Source organism: Alosa pseudoharengus, unplaced genomic scaffold, assembly GCF_046254945.1.
Source record: "Alosa pseudoharengus isolate Yale_2024_CS ecotype anadromous, Long Island Sound unplaced genomic scaffold, YU_APseudo_1.1 YU_APseudo_1.1_scf_11, whole genome shotgun sequence".
Lineage (NCBI taxonomy): Eukaryota > Metazoa > Chordata > Actinopteri > Clupeiformes > Clupeidae > Alosa > Alosa pseudoharengus.
In genome coordinates, this window is record NW_027468576.1 from 12856724 (window position 1) to 12868439 (window position 11716).

Consider the following 11716-nt stretch of genomic DNA (forward strand, 5'->3'; position numbering starts at 1 on the left):
GTAATACCTTTATAAGAAGCCTATTGCTTATTTCATGACATATTGATTTGGTTTATTTTTAGATTTCATAAGACCTGGAGGTAAGATCCAACCCTCTAATATAGCCTAGCCTACTGTATAAACATAAACCAATTTTCCATTATAGTCTATGGTAGTCAGTGTCAAATCAACACAATTGCCTAGAGATATGTGAAACCTAAGCAATCTTTAATGTGATTAAGGAGCATATAGCCTACTATGAAAAAACATACTACCACATAAGAACTACAGAGCGGTATAACCTACAAGAATCCGATAACCAGAATGTAAAAACAATAGGCCTACTAACCAATTAAAAACAAATTCAAATACTAGCATGTACTATTTTGCCTAGGCTACTTGGCTCTTTATGTTTCCACAGGTTTCACTAATGTGGGGGCTACAATGGGTAAGCAGCTCATTGTGGCAGTAGCCCAGGCTTCACTAAGCTATGGGCTGCACCCTACTAAGCTACAGTACGACATAATGAAAAAATACCCCTAGAGTCAGCGAGAGCAGGGGCGGAAGATGACTCACTTGTGATAGACATGGTTACTGACCCTGGAACGAATTTGATTACGAGTAAGGTAAACATGTTTGTGGAAGCCACTAGTTCAGAGAAAACTGAGAAAAAGCTGCAGATGTGTGTGTGTGGTTGGCAGAAGGTTACAAGTCTAAAGGGCCTGAAAATTCATCAAGGGAAAAAGAAGTGCTTGGTAGAGGGAACACAGGGTCCCCGCATTGATAGCTATTTCTTAAGAAGTGCATCAAGTCAGTCGGTTGAAGTCCAGCGACAGGAAGAAGTTCGCAGTTCGCAGGACATCAGTACCCCTGTTGTTGAGGTAAGTTCTAGCACTGAGGCAGAGAGAGAGGCCAGTCAGCCAAGGAGGGAGAAGATTAATGGTCATAGGCCTGGGGTTAGATGGCCAGGCGCAGCAGAATGTAGAATGTGGGAAGCAATGTGGTAATATGGTGGCAGCATGGAGGGGAGTGTCTCCAGGACGCTGGTTTCACTGTTAAGCCTTCATGAGGTGTCGTGGGCCTAACTTAACGAAACATCGGTGAATGAGGGTGCCCACTTGATAACCCCAATGACATGCCGCATACTATAGGCTACTGCTGTTGGATAGGCCATTTGCATTGTGCTTGTGACCATTTGTTGGCGGATTTGTGGGTAGTGTGCTTTTTAAAGTTAAACTTGAGCAGGGGCTTCTGAATGTGTTTTTACCTTGGATTTTGGCACAAGGGATTTTAACATCTAATCCTGTGTATTAATGTAATGTAGGCTTAGCTACATCAGACCCTCTTGTGCATAATAAAAACAACACAGGATCTGTGCCAAACTAATTTCAAAAGGGCACAATAATTTATTCAAGATAAAATAAGAATCAATGGACACCTAGGCTATGGACTGGAGTTCATTTCCTTGGAAATGACAATCGATTTTACCTCACAACAATGTAAAATAATAATTAATGATTTAAATAGAGAATTATCTTGCTAACTAACCTTGGTAACTAACCAAGGTCCACTTTACTAGCATCAGTGGGTAAGTAAGTAGCAGGTAAGTAGCCGGTAATTAAATGTATGAAGACGTGACATTAGCTATGAAAGAACAAAACACGTTAATACATGAAGGTTGTAAAATAGCACATTTTCAACAAGCTAGACGTCTGCTAGCAACTTACAGTTACTCATGCACGTCAGCAGCAAACCGAATTTAGACTACGGGAGGAATCTAGCGTTTTGTCATTCAACGTCGTTGACACTTGCTTGAGAAGTTGAAGTCGTTCTCTATCTCCGTTGCTTCTAGCGCCACGGTGGTTAAAAATGGTACGGTCCATAATAGGGGTGTCTGAAATCGCTTTACATTAAACTTTTCCTAGTGAAAATAGGAGTTGACTTATATTGTAGCCAACTGTAATTATATTTTTTTACAATATCAGAAAAATTATCTCACCCCCCCAAAACTGATATTTCTGTCTCTTTGGGGCAGGGGCGCAGGAGGCACGGGGGACGTGGGGGATGTGTCCCACACAGTGCTGAAGAGACAGCCGTCGTCCCCCTCACTTTTGATAAGGAAAAAAAGCCTTATATACGCTAAATAAATAATAACCTATAGGGTTTGCGCTAACTATCTAAAACTCCCCATTAACAGCATCACATCACTAACCACAGCCATCTACAGTAGGCTACTGTACGACTGCACAATCTCATATTCACTCTGTTGGATATCTGAAGCCAGTTTGTCTACTAACAACCATCATTAGAGATGCTTTTCGTTTGGAGCGGCATACTGGTAGGCCATCAAAAGCATAACATTTTCGGTTTGGTTTGGGATCTAATTTACTTTTGGACTGTTTGATTATATTGCTAAATGTTGGGACTGATGGGCACTGAACTCTGGGAGATATTTGATGGTTCACTGTTATGTTTCATGCAGTTGAAAAAGTGTTGGGATTTCCACCGCTGTTTATTGCGAGACAAGGCAGCCATTCATTGAATAGGGGTTGTGCTGTAATAGAAACCTTTTTGCGTAGCCAAGTAGCCTAAATTGAGTTATTGTTTAATTATGCATGATTTAGTAGGCTATTTTTTATTAAATTCGTAGGCTGGAATGCCTTGAGTCACGCAACAATTAAATGTAGTAGGCTTCAGCCTCTGGCAATTAGCTCGAAAGGGGCGGCAAGACAATGAGCTTGAGAACGTGTGTTGGAGACCCATGGTAGGAAAACGACTTTATTAATCCAACCAACAATATAATAAAATATTAAGAAGAGGTGTTATTTCATTGACTTAAATCGAAGCAATGTCTTCTAGTGCTGGTGGACTGATGGCAATTGCTGGTATGGTATAGGCAAATATGGGAACCTGCCTTTATTTGTCCGGCCAGGGCTCGAATTACGTGGGAGCCAGAGGGAGCCGAGTTCCCATAGAGTGACGACTGGCTCCCATGAAAGCAACAAAGTCAAAAACCTGAGGGGGTCTCTCATATCTGAAGGTGTCTGGCATTGTAATTTAATCTTAAACAACCGCTCATTATCCATCCCTGTGCGATCTCTTACCATTAAAGACGTTAAATTAAAATATAGGCTACTACGGGACGTAGACCTAGGCTACACTACGCTCTTGAACGCAGCATGACACTTCACCAAAACACCACTAGACTATATGAGCAAACTGTATCGATTTGACAGCACTCGCAAATCTGAAGAAGTCACCCTGCTTTGATGTGAGTGTTTTGTCTATTTGCATAGGCGTTCATTGGGCTAGCCTACGTGGTTTGATACGTGCTGAAAAGTCCTGTTTGCTGTTGAACTTACGCTTTACCTATTCTATGTTGATTGACAAAGCCATACATTATGGCCCATAATGCAGCCTACAATGATTGTGTTGTCTGATGATCTAGCTATCCTCTGCCATTCAGAGCTCCGGAAAGTTCCCAGCTATTTTGAAACACCAGTTAGCAATCTCTGATGTCGGAATATTCAATGGCTACCCGACAATATCTCAGTGCAAACTCCAAAATTGTTCGTCTATTAATTTTCCACGGTTCAACACATTAGCCTACTAGAACATAGTTTGGCTGGCTTTATTCATTTCTGCCAGTTAGTGCTTTTTGTTTGTATAAGTTACACTACATGCATTATTGTGTTTGACACTGAGGATAGCCTATCTGAGACGGTGGTCTGGTTTAAATGAGTTACGTTGTGAAATTGAGAATGGCACAGACTAAATCGTTTAGTCTATTTCTTTGTATTGCGAAATTGAAATGAGATATGGACTATTATAATCAATAATATGTTGAAATTAATTAAAAGTAATCAATTTCTATGAAAAATCTATGCGTATGTATGCGTGTGTCAAGGTAAAGACTAGGCCTACCGTGCGCATATACTAGGCTACTGCGCCACTTGCGCCTAGGCTATTTCATTGTATCGCCTTGTTAGGCTATGCGCGGGGTGTGTCAACTTTTTATGAGATAGAGAGACCCCCTTAAAGACAAAAAGATCATTCGAGCCCTTTGTCCGGCTATAAATAGAATCAATCCCGGGCATAATTTGAGGATTTATGGTAGCCTATCTCCTGCTCAACATGACATTAGCTGTTATGTTTATTGATAACAAACTCAACTAGCCTACTGATCAACTCGTTTTCACTAGCCTAACTATAAAATACAAGTATATAGGCCTACCCAAAGTTTTTGTTCTAAGACATTTATTTCAAACATAATTTCAAGACACAAATTGGATACTTCAGTTACCTTGGTGCATAAATCCCAGAGAGTAGGCGACCACACCCCAGAGTGATGGGCCTTTCTTACGCGTTCAGTGTGGGGTATAAACAAGCTGAGAATTTAGCGGTGTCACGTCTGGCTGTCACAGACATGGGGAGCTCTTTGAAGCTTGGGATAATGTGGTACAGTTACTACAGTAACAGTATTTTATTGTACTTCTTATGTAATATTTTTTTTTTTTTCAATTTTATAAATGCTTTGTTTAAATGCTGTTGGAACAAATAGTTGATTATAAAGGCAACTTTCTGTTGCATTTTCTGTGTGTTCTAGACTGGTAACTTGTTAAGCCAATATATGTTCTAACATTGCATAAATATTAACTGCAGACACATAGTGGAGAGTTGATTTGGTTTATACCAGACAATTTAGGTACTGTAGGCCTAACTAGGCTATTTGATCATGTAGTCTATGTTTGGATCATAGGCATGATGATTCATTCATGGCTTCATAAAATATCAACATCATGTTGCTTTTAGAGTATTCATTGGCCCAAGTAGTGTAAAATAAATCTAAAAAAATTAGTAGAATTGCACATAGCCCATAGCAAGATGCTGGTCTGAGGGCAGATCTGGCATTGTGCTCATCTCACAGTTTTGACAATTTTAATCAAACAATATTTTGAAAACAATTAATGGTATTATCTTAATATTCTGGCAAGTTTAAAATATGATGGTCGAAAGTGGGCCAGAGGTGGCGATCCGATATCTGGAAATCTGATTTCACTATGGGTTTGTGTTCACAATTTGGTCCCCCTCACTTTCAAAATATCTCCTGCGCCCCTGCTTTGGGGGGTACTGGGTCTTCATTGGGGGGTATACCTGTAATTCGAACTATGACATTAACACAGTTAACCACACTCAAAAAAATGAAATCTCACTATTGTTCATCTTAATAAATCCTCTTTCGTAGGATTTACAGAACAAAATTAGGTTTCTAAGGTGAAATTGAGTTAGTTGTGTTATTTCAAATCAATAATGCGTTTTTGCTGATTAACTTAACATGTTTGCATTGGATCTACTCAACTTTCTTGAACAAAACGCATTAGATTAGGAAATGTGTCCCTCTATAGTTGCCGTAGCATTATTTCACAACTTATGAGGACCATGGTGAGGACTCCGCCAGTGACGGTTGAGAAAGTGAAGCTCCGCCATTTTTTCCTTGCTTACTCACGGAACATTTTTGGATCCTGTAATTGCAAGGTATGTATTTGTTGCTGTTCATTGTGTTTTTGTTTTGAGTTTAGCGAGTTTGTCGTAACAACAACTTAAATAATCATTTTAGTAGATCTTATAGTGTACATGTGTGTTACTAAACTCGAGCAGCTAGCTTCTAATGTTAGCTACTAAATCTGTCATGGTGGCTGGCGAGCTAAGTCATCTCAGGCTAGAATTCTATCATGTTTCCCAGTTTAGTTTTACTCCCTACTGAAGATAGACAGGGGTGGTGCCTTGATGGGGTTATTTCATATAAACCACAATTGAATGTTCAAGTACCAAGGTCAAGACAACTTCATGTATTTAACTGGTAAGATAAGATAGCAGCTATCGTTAGCCCCATACAAACCCTGCCTGGGTTTATGTGAATACTAATTGTTGGATCAGTATCGGAAAAGTTTAATGTTTAAACGTAACTGTTAGGTGCACCCCACTCTGTTTGACCAAATTATCCTTGTGTGTCATGAACAATTATGCAGGCTCTAAAGTCCATCAAGAAACATTTTAATCATTTTAATGTTCGTGTAGCAAACTCTGCCATCTTGCCTAGTCTCTCTGTAACGTTAGCTGCTAACATTAGCCACGAGTAGCTGCAAGTACAGCAGTTGCAGGAACATCAGACTTGTCATTATTTTTGTATTGCTATCATAGGCTACTTGGCTCTCATCCGGCTTATATATCAGTTAAAGAAAGCAAATGGCAGTTTCTTGCATGGGAACTTGTCAATTTTAAGCACACACATTTGTTCTCAACCACTATATTCGGGAGGTAAATAATTTCACATTTGTCATGCTAGAAGCTGCCTACTCTTCAATGTTTGAATGATTTGTTAATCACAAACAAGTAACTAATTAAATCACAAACAAGCCAATCTAATTAAAGGTTATCTTCCTAGTTCAATTTTATTAAAATTCTCAATTGATTCTGTGATCTAATATTATTATAGTTTTACACATTTTAGTGTAAATTTGTTGAGTTTGATATACTTTCTCTTTCTCCCCACAGGCCTTTATGTGGCAGTGCAAAGAGTGCAAGACCGGAGTGTCATCAAGGTCTCATTTATTGAAGTATTACAGGTTAGCTCATGGTCACTTTGGTCACAGACACCCATGCCATATGCTAATTGTAATTCTTTCTGTATTTCCAAATGCTGGGTTGTATTGTTACTTGTTCTTCCTATCTCCTCTCCCCTCATAACGTTGTCAGAATGTCAGAACTCGACATCAACTGCTCCAGGCTGTCTGCTGTGTGTGCATAGGAAGGGAGGAGATCATGGCTGCCATTGACCAGGTTAGTGAGAAGTTGTTTTGTGCCTCCCACTTTGAAAACCTGTGATCCAATATTAGGCCATGAGCTACCGAACCTTACCATGCAACTGCAAACTTTTTTTGAAAGGTCTTACCTTGCTGACATGAATTTGAAAGTTAACATTGACATAGGGGTGTACTGCCTGTTTCAACCCCATGAATAGATTTACATTGAAGATCAGTGCGTTCCAAAAATCTCTCTTAACATTTAACATTGGGGGTTGCATGGTAAGGCATGTTAAACATTAAGATACTTAATTTGTAAATGTAAGTTGTATGTTCATTTCCCTATTTTGCAGAATCATACCATTGGCTTGTTGAGAACTTGCAACCTGAAAGCACTTGTGTACGAAGGCTCGGAGAAACTCATAAAGGAATACCTGGTAAGTGTAAATGAATATCAAAAAAACAGTAAAGCATTACAGCAGCGAGAGTAGGAGTGGTACGTCTAGTGGCAAGATGGGTATGAATGAATATGGCTTCTTATATTATTTTAGTACCCATGGACATTTCCTTGTTCATGTTTCGGTGCTTGTAATGTTTTGTTAAGTCTGTCAATATGCATATTAAAGCAGAATGCATGTTACAGCAGAACAAGTCACCATTGGTCTGTTTGTCACTGACCATGCATACACCCTTTACAGACAAAGCTTCCTAGTCTGTGTTGGTAAAATGTCACCCAAAGTTTTAATCTTTGGTTAACTAGCTTTTGAGTTAAAAGAAATCATAGACGTAAGAGGGATTTGGGAGAGCAGAGAGTCTAAAGCAATGGTTCGTGAATTTCACCCTAGGGTCATTTGCACGATGACCACGAGCCAAACACACCCCCAGAAGCTTTTTTCCCTTGGTCGAACATTGGTCAAGTTCACACTATCAGTCTATGTTTCAGCCCAATGGCTTAGCATTAGCACTTTTGAAACCAGAAGTGTATCTCGTAAATTACTCAACTAAAATGTCCGGAATATTACCAAACTTCTACAGTAGTACAAAAAGGGTCTGTAAACAACACCTACTGCAACACTACGTCGACGTCACTTTGTGATTTGGGAAAAGCCCGTAAAAGTCCTGGCAGAAAGCGATGCATAAGTTTTATAAATGCTTGTATTTTCAGGTCAACACTTATTGACCTGAAAATACAATTTCATATATCATCCAGTTATCAATATATGACTATGGAGTGTTGAATTCACTAGCTTTTCCTTTACACGTGTGAATTTCGCAAAGGACTTTTACGGGCTTTTCACAAATCACGGAAGTGATGTTGACGTAGCGGTAGCAGCAGAAGCTTTCAGGCAAGTGTTATTTAAATAAACTCCTGGTGTAGGCTACTTACAAACTTTCGACCAAAGGGAAAAAAGCTACTGGGGGGGGTGGGTTGGCACTCGCAATGATCATGCAAATGACCCAAGGGTGAAATTCACTCAGAACCATTGCTTTAATTTAAAGGAGATGGGAGATGTGAGGTTAATCCACTGAATTCAAACATATCTAAAGACATATACTTTTGTTTGAAAAGTCATCAATTAAATGTATTTTTTTTGGTCTGTGGTAAAGGATGCTGACTGATGCCCAGAGCCAGATGGAGAAAACCACCATCGGGATCTTTGCAATCAAACATGAGGGTGCCAATGCCTCCACTAGAAGATGTAGACATTATAGTTGAATCACTAACAATGTAACAAAACTAAACATGCCGTGTTTAGCAGAGATATTTTTCTGTTCATTGCATTTCTATTTTACTAAAAAATGTCCCTGATGGTTTGATGAGAATGGAGCTAAATAAATGCAAATTTGTTTTGAAGACCGTGTGTCTGTTTGCTATTTGAACACATTTGTTCAATTTTATTTAGAAATGTTATGCAGAACAAATTCAACTTGTTTACTTTGGATTTACTTAAGAACTTTGTTTTTTGGATGAGTTTACTTAAGAAAGTTTTGTCAAGTGTGGTTCCACGTAACTGTATCACTTAAACTTAAATTAATATGGATGTGTGCTAGATATCTTTTTAACTTAAATTAATTGAACCTAACAATGTGACTTTGATTGAACAGGACAGTATTAAGTTGAGTCAATGTAAGAATGCTGAATTAATTGAACATAACAGCATTAAGTTGGTTGAACACAGCCATATTAAGTTGGTTCAATGTAAGAATACTAAATAAAAATGAAGGAATTCAATTACTTACCATCTACTTTATTCACTTTTGTTCAGTTAATGTTATTTATTTGAGTCAATTGAAAATAATATAGTATCTTTAGAGTTATTTAATACAGTTTCGTGGAACCACTTGACAAAACATTTTTAATTAAATCCAACAAGATATTTTTTTGAGTGCAGTTAACTCGCAGTGGAACGCCGTCGCGCCATTTGGGGGGAGGAGGGGGGTGGTGGGGTGTATTAAATCAATGGGTAGGCTCATTACTTCATGTAATATTGACATCCCATATCAATAAAAAGCTACGGGACTCAGGATTCCAAAGGTATCCACCATTCCATGTCAAACTGTGTGGTGTGAGCTACAGTAAGTAATTTATGCTGATATGCCCCCCTCAAAAAAACCCCCCCTGCATCATTGCCTTCTAATCCTTGTGTACACCCATAACAATATATTCATATGGCTAACCTGGTCTTAAAATGTCCGTAAGAATCCATAGAACAAGATTATATGTGTTGTTATAGTCCAATGTTGAACTGTGAGTGTGTAAGCTTCCATATTCAAAACGTTTATAGAATAGAATAGAAATAAAACACTTTCAAAGATTTTCCGGTGAATATCGGTGATTTTGAATACCATTCGGCTTCGAACTCCCTACTTATGCGTATTCCCCACGCTCCCCTGAGTCTCACGAACACAAAGAGCCATGTCACGTGTCTGTAGGATCTACCAATCACGAGAAACGAAGCAAAGACGAGGCAGAGACAAGCTTGGTCAGCTACACCTTTCTATTGGACATGCAAGCTTGGAATGGCAGCCACGTGGGCCTCTTACAAGTAAGAACGAAATTATGGACATATTCTTGAAGCCAATGACCAGAGCTTTTAAACGACGTATGGGATGTCGTCATTGACTTTGACCATAGACCTCTCCAGAATATATCCCGCCACCTAGCTTCCGTATCCATCCAACTTCCGGGCGTGGATTGTCTATGGGAAATAACATGGCGTTTTGAAAGATCGTACCTGTCAAACTCTGTAGGTGACAAAGTAGAAAAAGCTGCTGGGCAGATTGGCCTACACACTTCTGCCATCTAGTTTCCACTGGATTTTTTGATTTTCGGTGCCGTTTAAGTAGTATAGTCTATAGTATACTACTTAAACGGCACCGACAATCAAAAAATCCAGTGGAAACTATATGGCAGAAGTGTGTAGGCCAATCTGCCCACCAGCTTTTTCAACTTCGCTACCTACAGATGTTTTATCGATATGATATTTCGAAACGCCATGTTATTTCTCATAGACAATCCACGCCCGGAAGTTGGATGGATACGGAAGTTACGGAGGCGGGACTTATTCTGGAGAGGTCAATGCGCGTGTATCTCAATGCACAAAAGAAGCGCTTGTTGGTGCGAAAAAAACTTTATTCCAGCCTCTGTAGCTCTTTCTGAGAACTTCACAGGGTTATCCTGACTGTTTCAAAAAAATCTACATGGTCTCAGCTTTCCAATGATACCAGCCATGTGCTTGTAGACCAAACGATGTGGGCATGGTGGCCTCTCTAATACGTGTAGTGCCTTTTGGTCAGAATTACTGAAATATGACTGCAAAGCAAGTGGTATTAAACCATTCTAGTTTTTGCACAACATAAAACTAAACAAGTTAAGTTGTGTTGACTCAGAACTTTGAGTGTATGCTCTGTACAAACAAAGCAATATTAGTAGTGTTCACTTACAATCTTTTGTTCACATGACTCATTTATTTCAGTTATCGTAGTTTAATAAAACTTATTTTTGGCTAAACTGTTCTAGTTCATTCTAGTTCTATTTTGTCAGGTTTCAGTTGATGTGTTGTTAATTGAGATCATGGTTTTATTTACATTTTCAGGAAAAAATGACACATATGTTAAAATGCATTGCTTTATTGTTGATTAAAGTCAAACAAAATCAACATAACCAGATCATGAAACATGAGTATCAGCTCATAACAAAGAACAATAAAATCTGTGTACATTACATGGCTTAAAAAAAATCGATATAATAATATCTTTTCCAGATTTACAAGCTCAACAATTTAGGTTTCTATAACAATATAAAGAAAAAATCCCACACATTAAAAATGTAGGTGTTCTTTTCAGTGCCTAGTCTTTTCCAGAGACTTGCATAACAATGACAGAAGGTATTAAAGAAATAACAAGCAAACATGTCTCACACTCATCCAAAGATGGCTTAAAAATAATAATGGTAACAATAATAATAAAACACACACCATAAAAATGTAGGTGTGTTCTTTTTAGTGCTTTTTTTTCAGAGACTTACATGAGTATGACAAGATCCCAGAGAGAACGAGCAAACATGGCTGGCAAACTAAACAATTTAAATTTCTGAACGAGTACACTCACAAAAGTTTCTCATGAGTCTCACACTCATCCAAAGATGGCTTAAAAATAATAATGGTAACAATAATAATAAAACACACACCATAAAAATGTAGGTGTGTTCTTTTTAGTGCTTTTTTTCAGAGACTTACATGAGTATGACAAGATTCCAGAGAGAACGAGCAAACGATGGACGGCAAACTAAACAATTTAAGTTTCTGAACGAGTACACTCACCCAAGTTTGCATACATGCAGACGTCTGTAGTTTTTTTTCTAGACTTACATGGCAAGAAGGTTTTTAAGACTTTGTAATTTTGGTCTAAGATCACGGTGGCCCAAGGAGAGC

At 38.6% G+C, this 11716-nt stretch overlaps 1 protein-coding gene and 1 long non-coding RNA gene across 2 annotated transcripts in view; both read left to right on the forward strand.

Annotated features, from left to right (window-relative positions):
- Window positions 1-5340: 5340 nt before the first annotated feature.
- LOC143116741 (uncharacterized) lies at window positions 5341-8637 on the forward strand. Its single transcript, XR_012985914.1, has 5 exons — window positions 5341-5514; window positions 6535-6605; window positions 6736-6819; window positions 7136-7219; window positions 8391-8637. It is a non-coding gene; the product is annotated as an uncharacterized LOC143116741 (long non-coding RNA).
- Window positions 8638-9462: 825 nt separating this feature from the next.
- LOC143117498 (desmoglein-2.1-like) overlaps window positions 9463-11716 on the forward strand; it is a 92903-nt gene continuing 90649 nt past the window's right edge. Inside the window, exon 1 of the mRNA XM_076279245.1 lies at window positions 9463-9829. Within this exon, the coding sequence (XP_076135360.1) occupies window positions 9791-9829 (39 nt within the window). The 5' untranslated portion in view covers window positions 9463-9790. The remainder of the gene's footprint in view (window positions 9830-11716) is intronic.